The 27,391-nt window shown below is 42.1% G+C and overlaps 1 protein-coding gene across 1 annotated transcript in view; it reads left to right on the forward strand.

Moving 5' to 3' along the window:
* Window positions 1–27,391, forward strand: part of SAMD3 (sterile alpha motif domain containing 3) — a 43,917-nt gene that overhangs the window by 7,636 nt on the left and 8,890 nt on the right. The window contains exons 5-7 of the mRNA XM_054195857.1: window positions 8,166–8,351; window positions 8,642–8,726; window positions 14,598–14,765. Of these exons, the coding sequence (XP_054051832.1) occupies window positions 8,166–8,351; window positions 8,642–8,726; window positions 14,598–14,765 (439 nt within the window). The remainder of the gene's footprint in view (window positions 1–8,165; window positions 8,352–8,641; window positions 8,727–14,597; window positions 14,766–27,391) is intronic.

Genomic DNA, 27,391 nt, shown 5'->3' on the forward strand with positions numbered 1-27,391 from the left:
CCCCCCAGTCTCTCATCTTAACTAATGGGGAAAGGGAAACAGTAGCAATATAGGGAGGGGTTCTGCAAATAAAACACCTCTGGACTGTCTTATTCTGAATAAGAAGGAGAGTAGGTACCCATTTCCCATCAGCCAGGCCAGATTTGGAAAAGCAGCTAAGAACAATGACAACTTCCACTTTTCTTTAGTGGAGGTTCCCACCTCACCCATTTATTTGGTGACAAAGCAGTTTGTATAAGCACTTATACAGTCATTTCTGCCAGGGTTAGTTTAATTCAGTGGGGTTAATTTAAATGTACAGTTCCAATGGTTGATGTTTGGCCAGGGCTACACTCGTAGCCTCTTGTATCCTCATTTATCCCATCTGAAAAAGAACTTTTTGTGCAGCTCCACCTTCACTCCTCCCCCCCTCCTCCTCCCCCCCCCCCAAAAAAAAAAAAAGACCCACGTAACTACAGCTTCAATATCTGGCATGGTTTTGCTTTGAATGGATTATTAGCGCTGGTGAATCGGCTCAAAGTTTCTCTGCATCTTTCCTATGTAGATAGTCCTAACAGCTGTGTTAAATATACTTTTCTGTATTACTAAATACTACAAAAATATCAAAGCAGATTGTTTAAACACAAAAATAAAGAGTAAGTGGATGTAGCAATTGTATAGTTGTATTTTTCATGTGTTGAAATTGTGCGTATGTATAGCCAGATGAGGTTTGCAGGTTACCTCAATGGAATAACTCTTTGCTAGCAACTACAGAAGTGAAAACAGCCAGTCTTTTTGTTAATCTCCCAAGAAAATTAATCTTAGAGCAGTGCTTTTCTGTGAAAGCAGTAAGATAGCTGCAGAGCACGAGTCAATAAATACGTTTCCCCTTTACCTGCTTTTTTGTGTCGGAGTACCAGCAGAGTTTGATGGCTCCTGGCAGCCTGGTGTTTATCTTGTTGCTAAGACAGAGGCTGTCATTACTTGTAAATACCTGACTCTGCTGTGAAAAACCAGCCTTTTATTGGTTGGTTTATATGTCCTGTCTGCCTTTCCTCAAGGTGTTTGTTTATCAAATGACATCCCTAACATATCCCTTTCTCGCTCTTTCCAATATGACAGTCCAGCTGTTTTCCTTCAGGAGTGATGTCCTGGTGGAGGTTTATTTGTACATTTATTCTTTCTGTAAAAATGTGTTCTGTAGCTCTTAAGTGTTGTGTAACAGATTTACTGTCTGAACACCTTGAAGTAATTTGCTCAGAGCAGGTCTACGTGCCTGCAAGCGGGATGACAGATCTGGGCAGCCTTGACAGCCTTGAACTTCTCTATTTGCTGTGAATTTGGAAGGTGTGGTCAGTGCTTAACTAAACCTGAGCCTGCTAATTGTTCCTATACCAATACGGCCATTGTCAGCATTGGCAGTATATTGGGCAGTATATTGGACAGTATATAGAAATGATACCAAGGACAATGAATTGGAATATTTATTTTGTCTCCCATCTCCAAGGTGGCCGCGCCGGCCTGCGTGGTTGCAAACCACCATTCATCCGCTGGCTCAGTGAAGCCAGCTTGCCTGCTGCAAGCCCTCGTGAGGTTGGGCAATTGCCAGCGGGCACTCGTGCAACGTTTGAACTAATAACGCCCCGCCGATAGGGGCTGGAGGTGAGCAGAGCATGGAGCCACATTAACGATGCTATACATCTCCTCAGCTAGGACAGTCTAGTTCAGTCGGACTGTGGGCAATTGCACTGGCTACTGGGTAGCTGCACCTGAGTTGCGTTTTATTTTTGACATATCATTCTGCTAATGATCTTTATTGAGCTCCTTCCTTTGCTTCCCCATTACCCACACATCGATACCATTGGTCTGTGTTTAATGTGTTTTATCAGAAAAACACTTATGCTTGTGCTTTAAAATGAAAAGAAAAAATACGGAGTAGCTAGCCTGAAAAACTGTTTCTTAGTCAATTATTTTGCTCCCTTTACACAAGAGATGAAATATTAGTTTTATATGTATACATATATACACATATGCAACTACAGTCCTACAAAGACAACCTCAGCTGGACTGTGCCCCTTCATATAACTTAGTTTCCATGCAGAAACCTTATTGTTGATATCATCAGAATTATTTCCAGTAGATGTGATGATCTCTTTTTCGGTTAGTTCATATGGACATGAAAAGCAGGCATTAAAAAAACCATGTTGAGCCTTTGACAATGGTCAGTAGTAGAAGAAAAGAAGTACAGCCTGTCTGTTTTGTTCAGAAGTATAGATGTCAGATGCTTCCTTTGATTATACCTTCACGAGAATTAATGTTTAGGGATTCTAAAACCACAAATAGCATCTAGCCCATTATTTTTAACAGTGATTGATTGCATCTTTCTTCCATTAATTTGTCTCATTGCTTCTGAAGCTATTTATTGTTTCAGCAGTAGATTCCCCTGTTCAATGTTGTATCGTAACAGAAAAATAATTTCTTATTTTACTTCAATGATTACTTATAATTTCATTTCAATTATTACTCCATCTTCACAAAAACTGTTGTATCTGTGGGGTTTGGTTTGTGTAGGGTTTGGGGGAGATTCTTTAAATTTAGGTTTTCAATTTATCTGGTTGCAAGAATTTCTGCCGCTTTTTTCTTTTGACAGCATTTCATGTCTCTGTCATTGCAGCAGGAAGCTGCAATCATAGAATCATAGAATTGTTAGGGTTGGAAGGGACCTTAAAGATCATCTAGCTTCAACCCCCCTGCCATGGGCAGGGACACCTCCCACTAGATCAGGTTGCTCAGAGCCCCCTCCAGCCTGGCCTTGAACACTTCCAGGGATGGGGCTTCCACCCCTCTCTGGGCAACCTGTTCCAGTGCCTCACCACCCTCATGGTGAAGAACTTCTTCCTAACGTCCAGTCTGAATCGACCCATCTCTAGTTTTATTCCATTCCCTCTGGTCCTACCATTACCCGACATCCTAAAATTCTGGAATGCTAACTTAAACTAAACTAAAATACTCACAATACTGTGAATTACATGAAGATAATCACTTCTCTGTGCTTGTTGCCTCAATATTTTGGAAGTCAAAGCAACTGGACTCATGGTTTTGGACTGCTTAAGGTCAGCAGAGCTGAATTTACTGATACAGCGCTGTGAGTCATCCACAAAAGTTTGCAGGGAAAAAAAAATTAAATCTCCATTTTTCCACACCGGAAATAAGCGAAGTCTTACAAATAACTTGCAGGAGATACTAACTGCATTGCCTTGTTAAGGTCTAGCAAAGTCATAAAAAAAACACCACCAACAAAAAAAACCCAAACACATAAAATTCTTTGGATACAGTATAACACATCTTACATGGGTGAATGCAAATAAACCCCGTTTCTTTAAAATGGCCTGATTTATCTGGCAGCTCTGTCAGTCAGATTCCCCAAGGAGCACTTTCTCTCCCCCGTCTGTAACCTACAGCTGCTGCCCTCGCGTGAGATGGAAGTGCAGAGCCTTCGCTTGTGTGATGCAGCTCCTCAGAATGGAAACAGCCAAAAGATCCTCCGCTCCCTCTAGAAGAGGGTTGCGTTTGCATCTCACAAACTTTCTTTAAAGCTGATTAATTTTGGCTGTAACTTTATGCTCCTGCCGAACCTGGTGATTTCTATAGAAAGGATACCGCAGGGAAAGCTGAAACTGCAGCTGCTCCGGGAAATGGGCAGCTCTGGCGTGTCTGTCAGCTCCCACCTCCCAGCCTTGCTGAAGCTAACGCTGCTGCAGGTAACTTCTTGTTCAATCTGAAGGACACCTGCCCTTACGTTTAGCGGGAACTGAAAAGCTAAAAGATGTTATCAAGCACTAGGTAGGCTGCAAATCCCCATCTCTAGGGAATAACTGGGAAACTGTGCATTTGTGCTGGAAAGTAGGAAACGGCAGTGAAGCACATGAAGAGAATAGCATGAGGATCTTTCAGGCACAGATCTTGGACCTGTGAATAGAAGAGAGAGCCCTATTTTAGCCTACTATTCAGAGGGGGAAAAGAGTTTCTTTTGACACTTCATCATCTGATATCATTTCTCCCTTTTGATGGAAACAACCTTTACAACCTTAAATATTGTCATACAGTTGAAAGCATATTATACGTGAGTTATGGGAAAATGAGCATTTTCTACAGCTGCAGACTTTTCCTTCCTTCACATCCACAAGTTTCAGGTTTTCTTTTCTCTTCTGTTTCTTCCTTGGCTTTGTAGGTGTGGACTTTTTCTTCCAGCCTACAAATCTACCGACAGGCGTCTCTCGATGATGTTTGGTGTAGACATGTGAGAGGCAAGACCTTCACTTGTGAAAAAAGGGAATCTATTGAGCCTTCACCCATGTGCTGAGTTGTATCTGGAAGTGCTGAATGTGGAAACTCATTGATGTCATCAAGGTTCTGCTCAGTTGTGATGTCCTCGGAGTTACTGGGACCTGGGCTGACACCAGATGTAGCAATGAGTACCGTAGGCTCACAGACTTTAGTAAAGTAGACAATAAGAAAAGCATATGGCACACAGCCTGTTTATGCATGTGCTCAGTTGGCCTTCAAGACGCTTTTTTCCTTAAGCGAACTAAATAAATGCAGGAAACTGATCCTTCTTACCAGTATGCTCAGAATTTTAAAACTGACAAAATCATGTGCTCTAGAATTTGAACCTGTTTCTAGGAATCTACTGCATTTTGCACAGCTATCTTGATTGAGCTGTCTATATTGATGAGAAGGTTATTTTTACTGACTTGTTACAGCTAATTCAGTCAGCTCTGTCACTCTGCGTGGGGTTGCACGGGACACTGAGCTTGGAGACCATGATGCTGCGTTCACTCACCACTCTTCACCCCAGCGCAGCCTAAAACCTTCATCGAGTGATCTGGGCAATGCTGCAAGTGTGTAAAATCTTTGTCTTTTTGTCAGTAAAACAAGATAGGGATCCCAGGGGTTATATAATTTGAACAGGTGGGGTTTGGGCAGGGTTTGTTTTGTTTTATTTTGGGGGTTTTCCAGGTGTTCTGCCAGATGAAGGAGAAAAACGGCTCCTCCCAAAATGATGTTACTTTATAGTTTCGTGTCTCACTAAACATGCTGTGCGTGAGCAGCGTGAGGCTGTAACGGAGCCAAAGAACAAAATAGCTGTGTGAAACAGTGCCGTGACAGTACAGTAAGTCAAGTGGTCACCTATGAAAGCTGAGTGGTCAAAAGCTGTGTGATTAGTTGTGTCCTTGCTGATGATATGCTTCTCAGGGTGCAGTTCCGTATTGCAGCTAACATAGAGACCAGCTTGCTTCGTCTTTACTGGTATTTGTTTCACCTCACGGCAAGCTGCTTTGAGGACCTGAACAGTGAGAAAACTAAACGAAGAAGACAAATGAAGAATTTCATCCCTGTAGCTCCTAGAAGAAACTTGCTGCAGGCTTAGAGGCTTCCCAGTACAAGTAAGAAAGAAGTAGAGACATGTGACAGTGGGGAGGAAGAGGGGGCTGACATTTGGCAGCAGCTAGCCATCGGATTGATTTAGCCACAGCATCAACTGTCTTAAGAATTGAGACAAAAGAAAATATGTAGAAATTTGTATTTTGGGATCCATGTCTCAGATTAGCTAGAAGACCAGAGAGGGATGGCTAGAAACAGGCTATATTTGTTTGTGCCTAAATCTCTTAACTGTCATGCTGTTTTCCACAATCAAGGAAGGTCCTGGCTATATGCATAAATCCCAGTGCACATACAGTTTATCTCAACTGTTCTTTTAGTTAAACAAGTTTGCATGTGAGCCTTTCAGGGGATAAAGTCTAGTGTGAAATTGTGTCTCTTTTCAAGCAAACCTGTATTTCATTGTAAGATATTACTGCTCGTATTTAACATGACTGCCAAACAGCAATGATTTCAAGAAAAGCTAGTAAAATATTTAATCTATTGCACTGCGGAGACTAAAGGAAATTTTGGATCTTGCTTGGACAGCAAGTATTTTCTGTTTTGAGTAAGGCTGAAGAGAAATGGAATTTGGAGTGTTTTTGTTGTACTGGCAAATGTGAAGGGACTGGTGGAGGGGAGAGTTACCATTTTTCCATGGCTATTAGCTATCCCGACTCCAAGAAAATTTTATTTTCCTCAAGGAAATGAGTACGGTTCAGTTTGCCTGAACTGAATCTGCTAAACCATTCCAATTTTCAAAATGGAAATTCAGCATCACCGGTATTAGCAACAACAGGAATATCAGTGCTGCTCAGCTACAAATTACTGCGCATTTTAAACTTATGTATGTTTTTTGAGCCAGTTTAAATAATAGCACGGGGAAAATAGTATGTAGTAACTTGCTGCCTGCCTGCTACATCGCATTCTTCAGTGAAGTTTGTGAAAGTACAGGATTCAAACTTACAGGCTCCTTGTTGATGCAACATTGAACATCTGCACTTTATTTGCATAGGAGGGATTTCCTCCTAGTAGTGCTGGGGTTCGTAAAGTTATATCATGGCTGTAGAGCTTTTACCAGTCTGAAAGCTACCAACCTACATTAAAAGACACCAAGATGGTGTGGCAGCATAACCAGGTCAACAAGGTTATAAGAGTTATAAGCTAATCTACATAAGAAGGCATTGTGGCTACAACTAATGCTATAGGGGCCAAAAATAATCTGCCTCCCAGATATATAGTAATCTTTCAAAGTGGTATTAATTAACCTATTCAAATGCTCATCCATTGGTATTGCAGTTGATTTTGCTAACCTAAAGATATTGGTTACTGTGGGTTCTTTTTTTTACATCCTTATTTGAAAGAGGCTGGATAGCAAAACCTCTCAACAAAGACCTTGCTAAAATGCTTCACAACTCTCATTTATATGCCTAGCTCTTGTTTATAGGAGACTGTAGAGACCTTTGGGAGTGGAGACTTGTGTGTGTTGGCTGGACTAAAGTCTAGCAGTATTTCCCTCCGTAACTCTCAAGACTCAAAAGCTAGCGCAGCTTGGAAGGGACACCGGAGCATGCCTAGTCCAGCCGCTTGTCTCTGTGTGGGAGCTTTCACCTACCAATTGAGGGGTTCCTAACTTGAGATATATACAGTATAGATTTCAACAACTGTGGTAGCTATCTTAATTTCCTTCATAATTAGTGGAGAGGAATAAATGAGAGAGAACATCTGGTCTGATTTAGATGTCTTCTAGTTGTTCTGTCATCCTTCAGTGGTGCTTATGTCTCCTCAGTGAATATAAAGGGAGTGCAGATAATTAAATCAGATAGAGATATCTCTATTTTTATACCATATAAGCATCTACATTTGTCACCTAAAATGATAGCATTTTATTTAAAAAATTCTTCTAAAAGTCTGCTAGCTGTTTCCAAATTGCAGAGAGCAATTTAAATTAAAGCAAGCAATACCACATACATAACAGGACTCTTTAGATGTCTTTGGCACCTCTCATTTGAAATTGCTTGGTTGGGTCTGGACTACTATGACTGGGAAGCTGTCTAGGGCTGCCAGAGCTGCTTCTCCTTTTAGATGGCTCTTGATTGACCTCCAGCTCAATTTATATTTACTTTTCCTTATGTTCCTTCAGAATTAGGCTTCGGCAGGCTCTCTGGAGGCGAGACGCACTTGGGTAGCCAGCAGTGATACGCTGTCTCAAGCTCACCCCAGCTGGGGTGTGACATCCGTAAATGGTGCTGATGGTCTTCTTGGGACCGGAGCTGTGGGTTCTTACAGTGTTTCGAGCCATGTGCTGATGATAACTGCCTTCATCCCTTCGCCGCTTTTCCTTTGGGAGGACAGCCTTAGCTAATGTAGCGTATAGTATTTTATTAAATTAAGCTGTTCAGCTTGCTTTCACAAGTAAGTTAGCAGAACTGGTAGGAAACACATTATAAATGATGACAAAGTTATTTTGCAACAGTAGCAAGTCCCCAGTGACTTCCTCTGCTCTGCCTTCTGCTTTCAGTTAGTGACCACCTTCTAGCATCCGCTGATTAAAACATTTCACAATTGACATCTGGTTTTAACCGCATATGTTTTGATTGCAGCTTTCGTGGGTATTCTTTATGTCGGAACCAAGAGAGCAAGCCTCGAATTTCTGTAGCAATAATTTTCCTTTGTGTTGAAGTTTTGCTTGTATTTTTCTTTCCTTCTTGCCTGCATTCACATAGAACAACGTGATCATGATGACATAATCTTTTCTTTTACAGAAAAAATCTGAAATCATTTTTTGCAAGATACAAGACGTTGCAGTGGACAAGTTCTTATGCTTTGCCAGACTTCCCTTATGATGTCAAGTGCCTACTGGCGGAGAAAAAATGCCCTGATCACAGTATGAGAATAAGGATTATTGAATTTTTACAAGCGGACATGACAAAATACTTAGAAGGATCACTGTGAGTAAACACTGTTAGATTTATTTGAGGGCATTACTAACTAGCTGCAGAAGTAAACTTTCAAATTAGTATAAAGCCATTCTCTCTAATACGCTTGCCTAAATAGAGGAAGTTGTCGGCTGTGGAAGCCAACAGGAAGACTTAATGCAAACCTTGAAGCTGTTCCCTTTGTTATTTGGAGGGGAATCAATAGTCTTGGAAATAATCAGTTTAATGTATAGACTCCAGACAGTGTCTAATGCTGTCTAGAATACCAAGTATTTCTTTTAATCTCCATCTTGTGTGCACAGGTACCCGAACAGCCAGCAATATAACATTGTTGTCAATGCTCTGCTGCAGGCATACCCCTTCCTTGATGAAGATGGGAATGGCTTTGTAAGTATTGTAGAGAGTCCTCTGTCTTGGGAAAAATGGGTGGGGTCTTTTTTCACAGAATCAATCACAAGAAAATAACCTAGTGCAGAGGAAATCAATATCAATTTCTTATATACGGGCTCTATTCAGAGCTGTAAGCTTCACTTTGACATCTTTGGCAAACCATATTCTTATTTCATTATATTAATTGAAGATCAATCCAGTTACAGCCATTCCTCAAAGCCACTGTGAGATCACGCAGACCTGTACATGAAGACCCTGGTTGCTTGTTGGGTACAGTTTCTTTCTGGATTGATTTTTCCCAAAAGATAATTTTAAGCAAAGGCGACTTATTTTTATTTTTGAAAACAAAGAAGCCAAGCCTTTAGAAAATTGTTTGTATGAGGAGTGACATATGCCTGATGCTCTTGCAATGCACTAGGATCGCTTTTGTGTTAGGTATCTAGCTACAGCATGCAGTAATACCACTGGGTTAGGTATGTCAGAAATCTAGGCCTAATTAAAAAAAAAAATAAAATTAAAAGCCCTGGTTGGGATCCCGGTGGGGATATAACAGAAAGCAGTGGAAGGCGATGACTTAAATTTGAACTACATTTTTTCACTCTTGTGACCCAGAATGCATATCTGTACTCCCAGAGGACAGTGTTCACCTTTTGACTTCACATCATTGCTTTGCCATGTGATACTTTTATAGCATCTTGTAAAAGCTTGTGAGACTCAGTGGGGATTGTTAACTTTAAACATATATAAATATATATCTCACGTGCAGTTACTGCAGAAAGCAAAATAATTTTGAGAATAAAAAAAAAAAAAAGAGGATTAAGGAATGGCTATTCTAGTTCTCCCCTGAGCCAGGGTTTTGTAGGAGGGAAGGGACTAAAGAAAACAAACACATCTCAGAGAGGAAAGAGGGAGCAGAAGGATCAGAGCGCAACAGTCCACCCTTATTTTCAATCAGGATTCCTCTCTGAATACCCCAGTGGGGTCCCCGGCCAGGGTCCTGGGTAACGCTATGGCTTCATCTGGCTCCCTTTGTGAAGGGGAGCTGGAATGACGTTCCGGGTGGGTCCAAAGACCTTTTTACAGCCTTTACCTTCTTAAAACTGTTTTTAAACAGAGGTTCTTAAGCTAGGTTTTCAAGGGGCTTTCATTGCAGCAGGACCATAGACTGAGTGAAACTATTCCTAACTCCATTCTTTGGGAAATGGCTCATTGCTTCCCAGATCAGTCCCGGAATTGGTGCTGGCAGAAGTTATGTGATGGGGCAGAGACTTCAGAGTTGTTGCTTATCTTTTGTTATTTCTCTCATGCTTACTAGAAAGCATATCTGGAAGAAACCACCGTGAGGAAGCTGGAATTAGCAGTTTGCTCCTGAGCCAGCCCCTCCCCGTTGCTTGAGGGAGGAAAAAAGGCACTAAGGTGTATGTCTGTATACTTGAGTTTGGAGGAGGAGATGAGGAAGAATTACTGTTTTTATTGGCCCTACTGTTAGACATTCTGTTCTTCCTTCACGATCATAAAGTCTATAAATACTTCTTTTTTCTTCATCTGAGATGGTTGGTGTTACAACAGCAAAAGCTGAAAACAAACCCTACAACATATGCACGGCTACTTAACATGAGGCTTGCAGTAAAAACCGAATTCATGTAGCTTTAAGAAACAAATGAACAACAACAAAAAAATTGGCTAACCACCATTCTTTCATATTTTCTCAGAAAAAGTGTCTTTGGCAGCTCAAAAAAAGCGAAGTTTTTGTAGGCTTTTCTTTTAAAATTGCCTCAGGCTAACACGGGACAATAAGAATTACTGCTTGTTGTTCCTGTTAACAGTATTGAATCATAGGTCTTGTAAGTTGTAAAATATTACTTACTGAGAGGTTTTGAATCCCTTAAACTTGTTTATCTGTAATAATTAGACAGTTATTACAATTTTTGACTAGTACATTGAAACTATTCAGGAAAACTATCATAAATAAATAATTCAGAAGTAAAGCAGAAAACTGTTTATTTGGGGACTGATAGCTAAATTTAGAGAAGGAAAACTGTAACATGAGTAGTACTTGAAGTAAAAATACTAGTTACATTAGTTATTAAATAATATATATATAAACTTCTGGAGCCGCAGGTCATATAATATGTTTTTGGTGCCTACATTGGGAAGAGAGGAATAGTGCTATGGAAGTTCTTGTTTCTTTCTGTGGACTCCAAAGGGACCCTCGGGTGACCACCTGTGCGCAGGTGTTGGTGTCTAAGAGACCCCCTCTTTTTGGTGTGTTGTAAGGCTGGAGAAATGGCCACACTGAACGTGGCAATTCAACTGGGCAGGCCTCAGAGAATAATGGTTTCCAGAACTGGTTAAAGTTATCTGACTTTATTTAGAATACCAACAAACATGTTTTCAAGCACTCAGACTTTTTATTTCTTGTCAAAGTCACGGGAAAAAGAAATAGTCGCATCCATTTCATAAAACAAAAGGGCTGGGCATACTTTGGAGCACTAAGTCTTGCGTTCCCTCTGGAGTGCTGGAGCTCACTTCTACCATCAAGTGTTTTCCTTTCGGCTGTGCAAAATGCTCTGTCTCACTGTATTGTTAATGATGTTAATTTATTCCTCTTTATTTATTGCTGTGCTATGTCTCGGTTCCTAGATTCAGTTAAACTCTAAATTCATGCTTAAAAGGAAAGCAATTGCTTACCCTTTGGGGTGGAGGAGCAACCAGCGCGTCTGCTGGGGTCTCCAGTTGGCTGCAATAGTTCTTAATGGGATGCCGTGAGAAGGTCTGTCAGTGGTGGGATTTTATTTTTAACTCACGAGTCTTATGGATTTGGAGCCCTTCACCAGAAATGGATGTGTATTGGCTGCTGGAAGGATGCAGTGGAAACTGTTCTGGCAAGTGAATCTGTTCCATGGCAAGTATGCACGCCTGTGGGTGGCCTGGGTGGGCAGGAGCAGGTGGTCGAGCTTTCTGGCTGAGAGAAGGGAATGTTCACCCCCTGTGAGATCTTGACATTCCAGAGTTAGCTTTTTCTTCTGACCAAAAACAGAAAATCAGAACATAAAGAACTGGATGTAACGAAAAACTTGGAGAAACTTTGAATTGGAAATGTCAGCACTTCTGTTGCAACATTTTCATGGAAATGAAATGGCTTGGAAAATTGGAAAGATCTGCTAGAAAACATAGAGGAACAACAACAAAAAAACAAACCTAAGAGTGCCTAAATTCACACCAGTATTTTCATGGCAGGAAAAAATTTACTTGCGAAACTTTGAAAATGCCATTTTTTAGTTGTTTGGGGTTTTGGTGTTTTTGTGTGTGTGTGTGTGTGTTTGGTTTTTTTTCTCAAAATACTGGACAGCTTTTATTTACAACTCCAAACTATTTTAAACAAGTAATTTAAACAATGTGTGCATTACGTAGAAACTTATTCTAATATTTTCAATCTCATACTGTTGCAATGAGAGGTCATTAAAGGTTCAGATTTTCAAGATTTATTAGTAGATTAGCCATAATTCTATTTTCTTGGTTAAAGGGTTTCCCATTTAATTTTGTAGTAGGGGAAAATACGCTTCTGTGCCATCATTCCTTTTGCAAAAGATATCCAATGCAATGTAGTCAGGATGATTATAATGATCCTAAATGAGTAAGTGTACAAATAAGGTTACGAACAAGCCGCTTATGTATTATGAATTTTAAAAGAAGGTTATTACTAGGTCATTCTAGAAGCAGTAATTAAGAAAGAAATCTCTGAAATTCTAAATAAAAAAAAAACCCATTTTATGCTAAAGGCAAAACTCATTTAAGAGGTCTATGGAGCACTTGGAATGCAATTAATTTCCTCACCCCATTCCAAGATTAGCTTTTGGAAAAAAAGTGCTTAAAGTGATTACTTAAGGAATTTTCCCCACGATGTTTCCTTCTACTTAAAGAACAACATTATCCTAACCTAACACATACAACATTTTAAAAAAATAAATCTTAATTTAATCATGAAATAGATTATTAGATTTCTGATGTATAATGTAACCAATGTAACATTTGTAAGTAGTAGCAGACAAATAGTTTATACAGAAAAGCCCAGGTCATAGTCAGAGCCCTCAAAAGAAAATTGGCGTGACACTGTTTCTTTACCACTTACAAGATACTATTCTATTTGTATTTATTCCTTTTACGAGGGTTACAACCAGCCATTTGGAATGAGTCGCTGCCCTTATTTCATTTCACTTCAGCCAACATGTTGAAGATTGTATGGTTTCAAGAAAACCTTGCACGGGGAAGGAAAAGAGAGGGCTCTCTCATCCGCACAAGTTGCCAGTGGGCTTTGCGTAAGCAGTTCCCTCGAGCTGGGGGCTGCCGAGTGGTGGCGTGATGCCAGCGAAACCCGCGATACCAGTGCTGACATGCCTGATTTATGTAACTGCTGCACACAAAATGATTATTCACTAGTAAATTCCTGCTTTTAATCTGCGTGTAATCCTTTCCCTCCTATGTCAGAAAGACACAGACTAATCCTTCTGCTCCCTTACAAGCATTGTAAACCTTCCTGGGTTGGTTTGGGCTTCATTTTGGGGGGGAGAGGGGGCAGGGGAATTAATAGAAAATAAAGTTGTCATCTCATAAATGGTAACAAAAGCATCCTTTTCAGAAGCTGCATTACCCGCTAGGGAAACCACATAAATTTATGTGCTCACAGCCTCATTCATGAAATAGGTATGTGAGAAGGGACTTGGCTAAGCTTATGAGAATCCTATTACAGAAATAGATTTAGTTAAAACTCTAAATTTATCTGAGGACAGGAGGATGAGAAAGCTGAATGTTTTGAACTTTGAGGGATATTTAAAGCTCTGTATAGGTGTCAGCATATTCTTTCATGTGGAAGAATAAGCGATAATGTCTTCTAGCCAAACAAAGGTTTTCAAAAGAAAGAAACTGTGCAAAACTCAACTAAGGGGATATTTAAATTGCCAGCTGCTAATATATTCTGGGATGATCATGTTTTAATGTATTTTAACATCTGTTGAACACTTCAGAGAAGTGTTAAGCTAAGGTTTTTTGTTTGCTTGTTTCTTAGCAGCCTTAAAATAACTGCGTTCCAAGTAAGTTTTGCTAGACAGGGTATTTATACATGTCTACATTTACACATGATGTAAATACAGGGTATTTACATCAAAATGTAAATGCATAGGGCCAGAGTTGTAAATGTATTTAGAAACCTGTATTTAGTCTCGCAAATGCTAGGATCTACTTAAATGATTCTCCTAATTCAGCAATTTTGAATTCAGTTTAATAATACACTCGATCAAGTGTAACTGTAGGCTCCTTGAAAAAGGCAGCATCCCACTGTGTCTTTCCCGCTCCCTTGTGTTAGATATAATAATCATACAACTGCACAACCAGTCAGATGCTGTCAGAAGTAGAGGAAGAGTAATCCACTCAAAAGAACTCCCCATTAGTTTTCTGTGGCGTCAGTGAGCTGATCTGATTCACTGTGTAGTTTCATGACCGGATATCGTGAATGGAGTATCCCAAAGCAAGAGCTGAGAAAAGGAAAGCAAACTCAGTTTCACTGACAGCCCTGGTTATATTGGATAAATCTAACCCTTAGGTTCGATTACTGTCATCCTTAATGAACCACACCAGTGCCAGTGGCCCTGATGTTTGGTTGCCGTAGAGTCATATACCCCAGGTGCGTGTGTTTCCTTTCGTCCTGAAGCCACCAATATGCTGATGCCACCCTATGAGTCTTTTTCTGCTTAGTGGCAAAAACTTTTTTATAAAATAGAGTTAGATAAAATGAAGTGACCTGCTTTAGGAATGGGGCAAATTCTTGAAAGATACTGGTAATGACAGATTATTGGTTTCTCCCACATGCAGTTGCTATGGAAACGGGCCCTTAAAGATCGCTTCAAATATGTGCGGAGACCCATTGAAGATGATGAGCAAGTCCTGAGGAACAAATGCAAGTTTGGCCACAGGCGAGGACAGACCAGGAAATCTTCATTTGCTGAAAACAAACCTGATGATGTCCAGGTGCAGGCAGAGGTAAGATGTTTGGTGTTCAACTGAGTCTTTCAGGTCCTCTGCTGACGGTCAGGCCACCAGCCAGTAAAGAGGAGAATGAAGTGATCTCATCCTATTTAAACTAATTTTGTATAGACTTTGTCCTATAGCCACACCCTTGACTTTTTTTTCCGTTCCTGGAGAGCTAAGTATCAATAGCGGAGCTAAACCTGATGCTGGATGCCTTATTCATTTGTTGTCATTTGGAGTTGTTGCCAATTGGACATAAAATTCTGTCTGTTTTTTTTTTTTTTAGCTACAATATTCCCATTCTGCTTTAGGTTATACACCTCCAGCTAGAGTGAAAAACAGTAGAGGCTTATGTCTAGGCCCTGAAACCTCTGTCCAGGTAAGAATGCAAAGAGATATTTGAGCTGGTAGCAAATGGCCATATCCTCCTATCACATTGCACTTTGATATATAAAAGCTGTTTGTGTTGCTGTGTGATATACATAGGGACGCTTATAAATGTATGCATGCAGTTGCTGTACTTCCCTTTAGTTAGAGAATTCAGAGAGCCAGCACTGTCCAGTACGTGTTTGAAGCACACTAATTAATTTATTCACTTTCATAAATACATTAAGGTTCCAGTTATGCTTTGCCAACGCTCCTCACACTTCCTTCAGTGCTGCAATTAAAATGTGGTAAAATTTAAACGATTGTAAGAATGTGACAAAGAAGATACGTAAGCAGATATTTTACTTTAGTTTGCATATGTCTGTCCTGCTGTTTACCAGACACGTGTCTTTAGGGGAGAAAGAGTGGTTTACTGGATGCATTTCTGCATACATTGTTCTTGTGTTTGAAGGTAGCTGTGGTTTTCTACCCAAAAAGCAGATATGTGATTTTGGTTTGTTGTTTTTGGGTTGGGTTTGGGTTTTTTTTTGACACTTCACAAATTTCTGTTTATTGCCTTTTGATTATTGTCTGCAGGAATGAATAGCTCCCTCTTTTTGCCTGCTTTAGTTGAAAGATGCAGAATGTGTGAAGTAAGAAACCTTTAATTTGGGTGCAAAACAATAAACAGTCTTGCATGAGCTAAAGGAGAAATGACAGGCTTCTAGTTTTGCATATGCATTAAGAGTTAGTCATCGTTTATCTGCTAATGCTTGGAAAGGGCAAATGTAGGCCTTTTTTGTCACGTCAACTAGTTGAGAAGTGATCCTGTAGGGAATGCCTGCTCAACCTGCTCAACTTATTTTTTCCTACAGAGAAGATGTAACTGCACTGCTCTGTGTGTCTGTAAACTAGGAAGCACCACTCTTTTTAACTGCGTTGCCCAAGGCCTTCACTGGTCATCCCTTGTTCGCTTTAGAAATTGAAGAAGAAAGTATGTTCCATCTCTTCTAAAGTCCTGGGCATTTTCTGCTAGCCCTAATGTTGTGAGCAAATAAGGATTAAGCTGGAAGGAGGTGAGAGGATGCTGAGTATCCCTGAACAACTTTTCTTTTCTTTCTCTCATTTCTCCCATATTCTGAACATATATATAAATAAAATATAAATATAAATGCAAGAATTAACACTTGTGGAGCCTATTAAGGCTTAAGAATGAGTCCCAAACAATTGAGGGAATTGTAACTTCCTTAGTTTTAAATGTTTCTATATTGCAAGCAGGTATGGCTAGCTCTGACATCCTAAATCATGTCACTACAAACGTGCACAGCTGAAAAAGATATTTGTTTAAACAAATGCAGTATGGGGTTTTTCATTCTGTATATTTAAGAATATGCATAAAGGCCCCTTTCTGCCAGTCCTTGTCACTGACTACTTTGTGATAAATTTAAACTCTTAAACAAAGAGTCTTAGCCTCAAAAAATAAATATTCGGTCAAGAAGCCAATACCACAGGCAAACCAAATTATATTCAAATTATCATTAGCCAGGTCCTCTTGCCTTCATCCCTTTTCCAAGTCTGAAAGCACTGATCAGCCTTGTGTGGACTAGAAGCCAACACATCAGGATTATTTAAGATAAAAGGATGGGGAATGAATTCCAGGTTAAGGAGACTTTTGGAGAATAACTAGTGAAGGATTCCTAGCCCCTTTGTGTCATCTAATTCTGTCTTAGATAGACAGAGTAGGACATTTAGGGCATTATAGGTCAAAGCCAACTGGCAAGCAGTGCAGATGGAAGAGCACATCTGTTCCCAAAAGATGACCTACTTACCAGCCACACAGCTGACTTCTATATTGAGCTTTAGTTTCTGAATAGTTGGAAGATGTAACTCTATCAAATGTGCTTTGTGTCAGTAAAATCTTGGATTGTTAATGGTATGAAACTGATAAAAAGATTATTTACCAATAGGAAATGCCTCACTGGTATACCTGGCATTTGTTTTTATATAAAAAGAATAATAAAGCTATTGCTACTAATAAAATCCTTAACCACTCTTTCTATTTCATCATGTGAAAAACCAGTTGCTTGCCAGGACAAGCTTCCTGTGCTGTTTTGGGATGCGCTCAGAGCCACAGATGATGTCTGCCCTTTGGTCTGGCCAAGCCCCATTACCTGCCAGCAGGCATTCCTCCTCCAAACACACCACGAGTGTTGCTTGGCCTCCCATTGCAGGCCCTTGCTTACAGATGCAGCAGCTGGCTTTCTCCTCCAGTTTCTTTAAAACATCTGCTGATGTGTTCCTCATTACAGAGCATTATAGTCAGGCAAGACTGAAGGGTATACTCGTTTTAGAGTGGCTAGCATCACAGTAAAGGTCTTGAGCAAGTGCAGTGTCCAGGGCTGTAAAATGATGGTAAGTAAGCACATAAATCCAGCCTGGAGGTGTCTGGCACTGAAGGAGGTTTTGCTGAAAATGCTGCTCCCTACAAATATTCATCAGGTTGAGCTGCCATTGGAAAGAAGCTTGGACTGTGCCTGACATAGACATTAATATGAGCCTCCATGTCTGAGGGATAAGGAAAACCTCATTAATTAACAAATTTTCTGGCTATGGAGTGAGAATCCTTAGTCATTTTCCATAGTCAGGCAAATATCCTGGAGCTGCAGTAATCCAGTGGAGAATGCTTTGTAATGATAATGACCTTCATCTGCTGCAAATGGAAGGTACTTTCCATGAGAGGGGGTGAAAATAAATAAGAAAGGCAAGCCAGTCTCCCCTCTGCATCCAGGGTGGGATTAATGATTGTTCCGACTGATTTCCTTATTCTTTTATTTAGCATCAAAAGGGCATCATAAAACTTTTCCTCTGCCCTAAGGAATTATTTGGTTTATGGTCCTTTGGTCCTTCAGCCTATGAGAGAAACCACCTCCTGCCAGTTGTAACAGGATGGGCCCTAGAATGGCTTGAGAGCAGCCCTGAGGAATAGGAAGATAGGACACTGCTAGTGTGCGTCTTTGGCCAGAAGATTATCAAAAGGCAAAAAGTGACGGAGAGGGAAGTGTGCTTAGAACTGGTGATTGGCATCCATATGATGAAAACATATGGTTCAAACACTAGCTTAGTCATCACAGGGATGGTGACCAAAGAGCAAATTGTCCCTTTCAGAACTTCCAAGTTCTGAAATCTTGTCAGTCTTGAACAGTGCTGTCCATGGAAAGTGTGACTTCACAATCAATTCAGTTAGCTGAAGACCAATATAAAAATGCCCACAGATATCCTGCATGGCTCCACCGGCCAATCTAGTAGGGCATGAGTCTCCCATAGGTCCTGTGTCATATTCCACTACTTCCAGAGATTTCTGGGATACCCTTATGACATCTCGAATGCCACAAAATAGCTGTATCTGTGTAACTGAATCAAGCTCCTTCAGTCCATCCCAGCCATTTGTCCTGGTTTCAGCTGGGAAAGAATTAACTTTCTTCCTAATGATTGCTGTGAGAGGAATGTCAATAATGCATACTGTTTTAGCTGTTGCTAGGCGAGGTTTATGCTTTTCAAGGACTATTTTCAGCTGCCCATAGAAGCTGAGAAGGAGCATAGGCAGAACAACAGAATGACCAATGGAATATTCTGTACTATAGACGTCATGCTCAGTATATAAATGGGGGTTGGCCGGGGGAAGAATCCACAATCACTGCTTGGGAAGGTACCAGTTCACTGGGTGGTGAGAGTGACTTGTGTCTATTATTATTAATTGTTCTACTAAATTGTATTTACCTCAACCCATGAGGCTTTTTACTTTCCCTCTCCCCTCCCTTTTCTCCCTGTCCTTCTGGGGGGAAGGGGAGAACTGTGCAAGCAGCTACGTGGTCCTAGCTGCCGTCTGGGGTTAAACCATGACACTGTTGTATGAGAACCTGTCAGCAAAGGATCCATCCAAGGATATCTTAAGTTACCTGAATTTTAAGGGAATACAACAGGCTAGAAGATGGTTAATAGTTCATGATCCTAAACAGAAGTGGAGAGAGAGTACAGTCTGATGCCTCCAATTTCTTACATCCTGTGACAGCCTGTTTGTGAGGTCATCAGGGCTTCTTTGAAGCTGTCACACATAAATTTGGAGTTAGATGTGAAAAGGAGAACTAGGCTCTGACAAGATGTCTGTTAAGATAGCAGTAGATGTTTGCAGATAACTGGGCATATTTGCCACACCCAGCAGAGCTGGGAATAACATAATGAAAACAATTTATAAAGGGGACACCATCAGGCCGTCTCCTTTCTGTGTCTATGGGATAGAAATAAGAAGTGTCTTGGTGACTGGGAGAAGTGGAGAAACTTACACTCATGAAACTGGACATCTGCTGATATTGTTCCTGTACAGGGAAGATAAGCAGCAATGTTGAAAGTGGTGAATGTGCAAATCCTCTGCCAAGAGGATTTGCAAAACCTCCATCTTGGACTTCCGGTGGGCAGACTTTAGCCTGCTCAGAACCCAGGTTGGGAGAATCCCGTGGGAGGTAGTCCTGAGAGACAAAGGAGCCCAGGAAGGCTGGACGCTCTTCAAGAGGGAAATCCTAAAGGCCCAGGAGCAGGCTGTCCCCATGAGGCACACAATTAAAGGGCGGGGAAAATGGCCAGCCTGGATGAACAAAGAGCTCTTGATGGGACTTAAGGAAAAAAGGAAGGTTTACCACCTTTGGAAGAGGGGACAGGCAACTCAGGAGGAGTACAGAGATCGTGTTAGGTCATACAGAGAAAAAATCAGGAAGGCAAAAGCCCAGCTGGAACTCAACCTGGCAATTAATATAAGGGACAACAAAAAAAGTTTCTATAAATACATCAACAAAAAGAGAGTGACAGAGAATGTCCATCCCTTACTGGATGCGGGGGGAAACCTTGCAACCAAGGACGAGGAGAAGGCTGAGATACTTAATGCCTTCTTTGCTTCCATCTTTAATAGTCAGACCAGCTATCCCCAGGGTGTTCAGCTTCTTGGGCTGGAAGATAAGAATGGAGAACAGAACAGCTCCCCTGTAATCCAGGAGGAAGTAGTTAATGATTTACTTATGCACCTGGACACGCATAAATCTATGGGGCCGAATGGGATTCACCCAAAGGTTCTCAGGGAGCTGGCAGGAGAGCTCACCAAGCCTCTCTCCATTATCTATCAACAATCCTGGTCAACAGGAGAGGTGCCGGATGACTGGAGGGTGGCCAATGTGACGCCCATCTACAAGAAGGGCCGGAAGGAGGATCCTGGAAACTACAGGCCTGTCAGCCTGACCTCAGTACCGGGAAAGATCATGGAGAGGATCATCCTGAGTGAGCTCTTAAGGCAAGGGAAGGGCAGCCAAGGGATCAGGGCCAGCCAGCATGGGTTTAGGAAAGGGAGGTCCTGCCTGACCAACTTGATCTCTTTCTATGACCATGTGACCCGCTTTCTCGATGAGGGGAAGGCTGTGGATGTTGTCTACCTGGACTTTGGTAAGGCCTTCAACACCGTCCCCCACAGCATTCTCCTGGAGAAACTGGAGAATCATGGCATAGACAAGTGTACCCTCCGCTGGATAAAAACTGGCTGGATGGCCGTGCCCAGAGAGTTGTGATTAATGGAGCAAAATCTGGTTGGCGGCCGGTCACCAGTGGTGTCCCTCAGGGCTCAGTTTTGGAGCCAGTCTTGTTCAATATCTTTATTGATGATCTAGACAAGGGGATTGAATGCACCCTCAGTAAGTTTGCGGATGACACCAAACTAAGTGGGAGTGTTGATCTGCTTGAGGGTCAGAAGGCTTTACAGAGGGACCTGGACAGGTTGGATCAATGGGCCAAGGCCAATGGGATGAGGTTTAATAAGGCCAAGTGCCGGATCCTGCATTTTGGTCACAATAACCCCAAGCAACACTACAGGCTTGGGGAAGAGTGGCTGGAAAGCTGCGCGGCAGAAAAGGACCTGGGGATGCTGGTGGATGGCCGGCTTAACATGAGCCAGCAGTGTGCCCAGGTGGCCAAGCAGGCCAATAGCATTCTGGCTTGTATCAGGAATAGCGTGGCCAGCAGGAGTAGGGAAGTGATCGTGCCTCTGTACTTGGCACTGGTGAGGCCTCACCTCGAGTGCTGTGTTCAGTTCTGGGCCCCTCTGTACGAGAGGGACATTGAAGTGCTGGAGCGTGTCCAGAGGAGAGCTACCAGGCTGGTGAGGGGTCTGGAGACCAGGTCATATGTGGAGAGGCTGAGGGAACCGGGCATGTTTAGTTTGGAGAAGAGGAGGCTGAGGGGAGACCTCATTGCCCTCTACAACTACCTGAAAGGAAACTGTAGAGAGGCAGGGGTTGGCCTCTTCTCCCAAGGGAATAACGACAGGACCAGAGGAAATGGTATGAAGCTGTGGCAAGGGAGATTTAGATTAGATATTAGGAAGAATTACTTTACTGAAAGAGTGGTCAGGCACTGGAACAACCTGCCCAGGGAGGTGGTGGAGTCACCATCCCTGGAGGTGTTTAAGAAATGTGTAGACATGGCTCTTCAGGGCATGCTCTAGTGCCCAAGATTGTTGATTTGTGGTGGGGTGTTGTGTGTGGGGTTGTGGGTGTGGAGTTTAGTTGGTGGGTGCTTTTTTTTTTTTTGTGTGGTGTTTTGTTTTTTGTTTTTTTTTTTTTTTTATGTGGTTGGACTCGATGATCTCAAAGGTCCCTTCCAACCACTAAGATTCTGTGATTCTGTGAAGACGACCTCTGGCCCAGGAGGCATCCAGGTAGAAGCTGGGCAGCATATGTGCTTGCTTCGGTGGTATCATGCAGTACAAGAGCAGTGAAGCTGCTGAGAACATTGTTGCTGTAAGGCTGAGAGGCTTCTCGGCGGCTCAGAGAGAGAGCTTGTCTCAGAGAGAATGGATGGGCCTCCTAGCTTTAAACAGGAGGAGGGTTGTTTAAAAGCTGTGTGATGGGCTCCTGAATTTGGCGAAAATCCATATTAAGATCACCTTGGGTGCCCAAAGGCAGATTTCATGCCGAGGCCTGGATGGCTTAACCTGCACAAAGTACCTGGTTCAGGGCAGAAGACAGTCCCAGAACCAGCCAGCACAAGGGAGCTGATTGTTGAAGGAAGCCAGCCATTTAATGGGATGAAGCAGATGATCCATGCTGTCTTTTGTCTTTACCCTTCCTCAGACTGCACAACCTTCTGTCATGTTATACTGATACTGAAGCTGGGACACTGCTTGGGCCTCTAGGGGTGGTCTTAGGGCTAATTGTGAGGAGAAAAATGGTGATGGAAAAGTTGCTGCTTTGGGGTGCTTCACAGAAGTTTACCCCATTGGATTTACGCTTATCATGATCTAGAAATTGTCTTTTCTGATCAAAGAAGGAGTCAGGATTGAGTGATGTCTTCTTTTACCTCCATTTAGGTAAATTAGGCAAGTGAGACATTTCCTAGGGATATGCTTTTCTTTGAGGTGATAACTAACATCATGTTTGTCAATGAGATTATGCCACTGCAGGAGTTAGAAACTTGAAACAAGTTTTCAAGGAGCGCAGAGAGAATAGGATTTGGGAGGCAATGGCTGGAGAAAAAGGGAGGAACAAGGAGAAAAAAAAAGGCATCAGCAACAGAAAAAGGAAAATGAATCTGATGAAATGAGTCTGTAAAACTCTCAAAGGATGAACAGCTTGTGCATGAGATGCAGAAACTCTCTTGGCTCAGTCCTGTGGTTGAGGGGCACTATTGGCAGGTACAGCATTAGGTACCATCTATACTGTGAAGGCTGTACACAGATGAAGCAGGGGTGATGACAGCCTCTGTTCCTCTAAGATTAAAAGTCTCCAAATCAAGCGCTTGAACGTCTGCACAGCCAGAACATGAGTGTGCACATACGCATGACCATTCAATGGCTGTACTGTTGTAATGGCATTTTTCCACTAAAGCTTTGATGTGCATACATAGTGTGTGGTGTTGCTTAGCTAATGTTTTAAAATGCTTTTAGAGTCAAAGCAAAAGCTATAACTCAAATTCCTGGTGTACATCTTATGCTTCACCTTCTTATTTATGTCATTCAGTATCTCCATTAAGTTAACATAAAGTTAACATAAAAGTGTAAGTTAACATAAAGTTTGAAAATATGGGCTGTCCTTTGGTAGGGGTAAACAGATTTCACCTGTTTTTCTTATGCTGTGTGTTTGTCAGCGTACAAATCAGAGGCAGTTGTGATCAGAAATAAACTGACTTATATGGCTTTGAAAGTTTGCAGTTAGCATTGGCATGTAAGTCTAGCTCTGAAAGTGTCTGCCTGGCTCCAAAGAGTAATTATGTGTTAAGCAGAGCCTGCTTTGATTAAACATCCCATTTGAGTACAAGTCAGCGTGGATCCTGCAGTAGGTTACATGCTCATTTTACATGAAAGCAGTCTGCCCATGCTGTCTCGCCTGTCATTGTGTTTAGTGTTTTGACATGAGAAGTGGCAAAATTGTGATGCCTTCTCAGTTCTCTCCCACCCTCTGTGGCAAGAAGATGGGCCCTGGGCGGTGGTTGGCAGTGAATAGGCCAACAGTGTCCCCATATCCGTCCCTTTAACTCCACTGGTCTATTTGAATTCACTCTCAAACTGAGGAGTCAGTAGGTCCTGTTGCCATTCTTCAAAAAAGAGATCTTGGTCTTTGTCATTAGCAACAGCTAGGCTGCATTTACCATTCAGGAGCTGGCGTAAACCCTTGTAAAGAGCAAGAGGTGCCTGCTGGCCTCACCAGAGGAGCTTTCATCAGCCCGTGATTAGGCAGTCATGTTACTTTGGTGTTGACATTAATGACTTTTAGGATTTATGATGCTGGCTTTCAACAGTAACTGAAAGCTTAGTCCTTGGTGATACACATCATGCATAAGAATTGCTCCCTCCTTCCCCACAAAGAGACGTAGCAGCTTCACTTCCTTGGCTGTGGCACTGACTAATAAAAGTGCCCCACTCGCTGCGGCTTTTTACAAGAATATGGTAATATAAACTCTAGCTGTATCTTGGGAAAATCCAGATCCACCTAAAGGACATTAAGGAATTTGACCTTTATTTAAATGTCTGTCTCCAGCCAAATGACTAACTATCCTCTTGCTTCAGGAAATGGGAGACATCAAGGATTTGGAGTCTAGTTGTTTTATGTATGTAGGTTTTCTTGCTTTTACATGAGCATCTTAATACAATCTACTTGTGGATGGTTCCAAGTAGAACTGTGAATATTAACTGGAGGTCACTGTCCAAAGACATCTGGAGTGTGAGCAGAGAGCTCTACAACCTGTGTGGCTCATAGATCTAGTGGCTTTAATGACAGATATCTGAGACACCAAGAAGCTAAGGGTGGTTGCAGGCATGGGCACTGCTGTCACCCTTTGCGTCTGAGTCCAACAGAAGGGCTGAGAGCCTTGGCAGGACCATCCCTCAGGCAAAGTCTCGGTTACGCTGACGTACAAGTGCTGGATATCCTCTGCTTACCTCATTCACTTCCTTTCTGCATCCTTTTGACCTTTTTTCTCTCTTCTGCACTATTTCTCAGGAGCTTGTGACAAAAAGGCAGCTCATTTTTTAAAGGCATTGAAGGTAAATTCTTGTTTCTTACAGCAAGACTATTTTTGTTTTAAATCAAAATATTCATTTAAAAATAAATTATTTATAAATTAAGTATATACATTGCCAAATAAGACAAAATTCTATGTAAAAAAATAATTAAAGGTCACCAATTAACATTCTCCTTATCATTGCAAGGGAAACAGATGTTGCTGGTGACACAACTGAAAATCTGGCCAGAGGAGTTTGGGTGGCCTCAAGAATGAAGGATTCCTCATTTAAAAAGGCTGTTTTTTAGTTTTCTCCTGCACACGTGCTGACCTGTTACCTTTGGCTTCTTTTCTTCAGACACTGAGACAGGAAATCCTGGTCTCAGTGTAGATAGGGTTGCTTTTTTGCAGTATATTGAATTAACTGAAGTTTAACCTTATTGTCACAATTTTACTGGAATATTGCTGTGCTGTCACTAGCTTTCTTGCTTTGATGGTTAAAGTGGAGAGGATCTAGAGTCCTCCCTAAATTAGCATGCAATAGGCTGATAGACCAGTTGAGTAACCAGCTTTCCAAACCCAGATTCTTCCCGTTCACACCAGCAATGTTAAAGTTAACCATAAAAGATTTTAAATCACACTTGAACTCATTCTCTAATAAAATTTAAAATACATTGCAAAATGGTGTCCCACTGAGGTAACTTCTTTCCTCCAAAAGAAAGCCACCTCTCAGTTACCTTTCTACTTACCTTAAAAATCAACCTGTTCACAAACTGAAAACTAAAAGGAGAAAATTAAAACATTCTAAATGAATCCTGCATTTAGTGTGACTGAGTTAATACTCTTTTATTGCACTTTACTAGAAAAAAGGCAAATTTGTGAAATAGGAAGAAGGGCTGAAGATAATGGAAATTGAGTTACAAAGCAAGTTAAACACAGAACACGTTCTCCTACAAGCATGGCATTTTTTTAATAAAAGCAAAAACTTCTTTTGATGTTAGAATCTAATAAATCCTGAGGTCGGAAATAATTTGCATAAAATTAAAGTGTTGCCAAACTTTCTTGCTCTATCAAAAACCTTCAGATTTTATTTGAAAGAAACTGTGCTTAGAAATAATGAACAACATAAATCAGAATGCTTTTGCCCTTTAGATTTTCAGCTAGGTTGACTGAAAACAGCAAGTCATCCACAAACATCTAAATTCACTATTCTCTAATTCCACACTGGTTCTGCTAAAGACAGTCACTGCCCTTCGACTTAATCACAGAATCACAGAATCTTCATGGTTGGAAAGGACCCTTAAGATCATCGAGTCCAACCAAACAACCTACAATCTCTGCCACTAGAGCATGCCCTGAAGTGCCAAATCTACACATTTCTTAAACACCTCTAGGGACGGCGACTCAACCACCTCCCTGGGCAGGCTGTTCCAGTGCCTGACCACTCTTTCAGTAAAGTAATTCCTCCTAATATCTAATCCAAACTTCAGACCATTTCCTCTGGTCCTGTCATTACTCACCTGGGAGAAGAGGCCAACACCCACCTCTCTCCAACCTCCTTTCAGGTAGTTGTAGAGGGCAATGAGGTCTCCCTTCAGCCTCCTCTTCTCCAAGCTAAACATGCCCAGCTCCCTCAGCCTCTCCTCATATGACCTGGTCTCCAGACCCCTCACCAGCCTGGTAGCTCTCCTCTGGACACGCTCCAGCACTTCAATGTCCCTCCTGTACAGAGGGGCCCAGAACTGAACACAGCACTCGAGGCCTCACCAGTGCCGAGTACAGAGGCACGATCGCTTCCCTGCTCCTGCTGGCCACGCTATTCCTGATACAAGCCAGAATGCTGTTGGCCTTCTTGGCCACCTGGGCACACTGCTGGCTCATGTTAAGCTGGCCGTCCACCAGCACCCCCAGGTCCTTTTCTGCCGCGCAGCTTTCCAGCCACTCTTCCCCAAGCCTGTAGCGTTGCTTGGGGTTATTGTGACCAAAATGCAGGACCCGGCACTTGGCCTTATTAAACGTCATACTGTTGGCCTTGGCCCATCAATCCAGCCTGTCCAGGTCCCTCTGTAGAGGCTTCCTACCCTCAAGCAGATCAACACTCCCACCTAGCTTGGTGTCATCTGCAAACTTACTGAGGGTGCACTCAATCCCCTCATCCAGATCATTGATAAAGATATTAAACAAAACCGGCCCCAAAACTGAGCCCTGAGGGACACCACTGGTGACCGGCCGCCAAGAGGATTTCACCCCATTAATCACAACTCTCTGGGCACGGCCATCCAGCCAGTTTTTAACCCAGCGAAGAGTACACTTGTCTATGCCATGATTCGCCAGCTTCTCCAGGAGAATGCTGTGGGGGACGGTGTCAAAGGCCTTACCAAAGTCCAGACAGACAACGTCCTCAGCCTTCCCCGCATTCAGAAGGCGGGTCACATGGTCATAGAAGGAGATCAGGTTGGTTAAGCAGGACCTCCCTTTCCTAAACCCATGCTGGCTGGCCCTGATCCCTTGGCTGTCCTGCACTTGCCGTGAGAGCTCACTCAAGATGATCCTCTCCATGATCTTTCCTGGTACTGAGGTCAGGCTGGCAGACCTGTAGTTCCCTGGATCCTCCTTCCGACCCTTCTTGTAGATGGGCGTCACATTAGCCGCCCTCCAGTCATCTGGCACCTGCCTTGTTGACCAGGACTGTTGATAAATGATGGAGAGAGGCTTGGTGAGCTCTCCCGCCAGCTCCCTGA

Source organism: Rissa tridactyla, chromosome 3 (genome assembly GCF_028500815.1).
Source record: "Rissa tridactyla isolate bRisTri1 chromosome 3, bRisTri1.patW.cur.20221130, whole genome shotgun sequence".
Classification (NCBI taxonomy): Eukaryota; Metazoa; Chordata; class Aves; order Charadriiformes; family Laridae; genus Rissa; species Rissa tridactyla.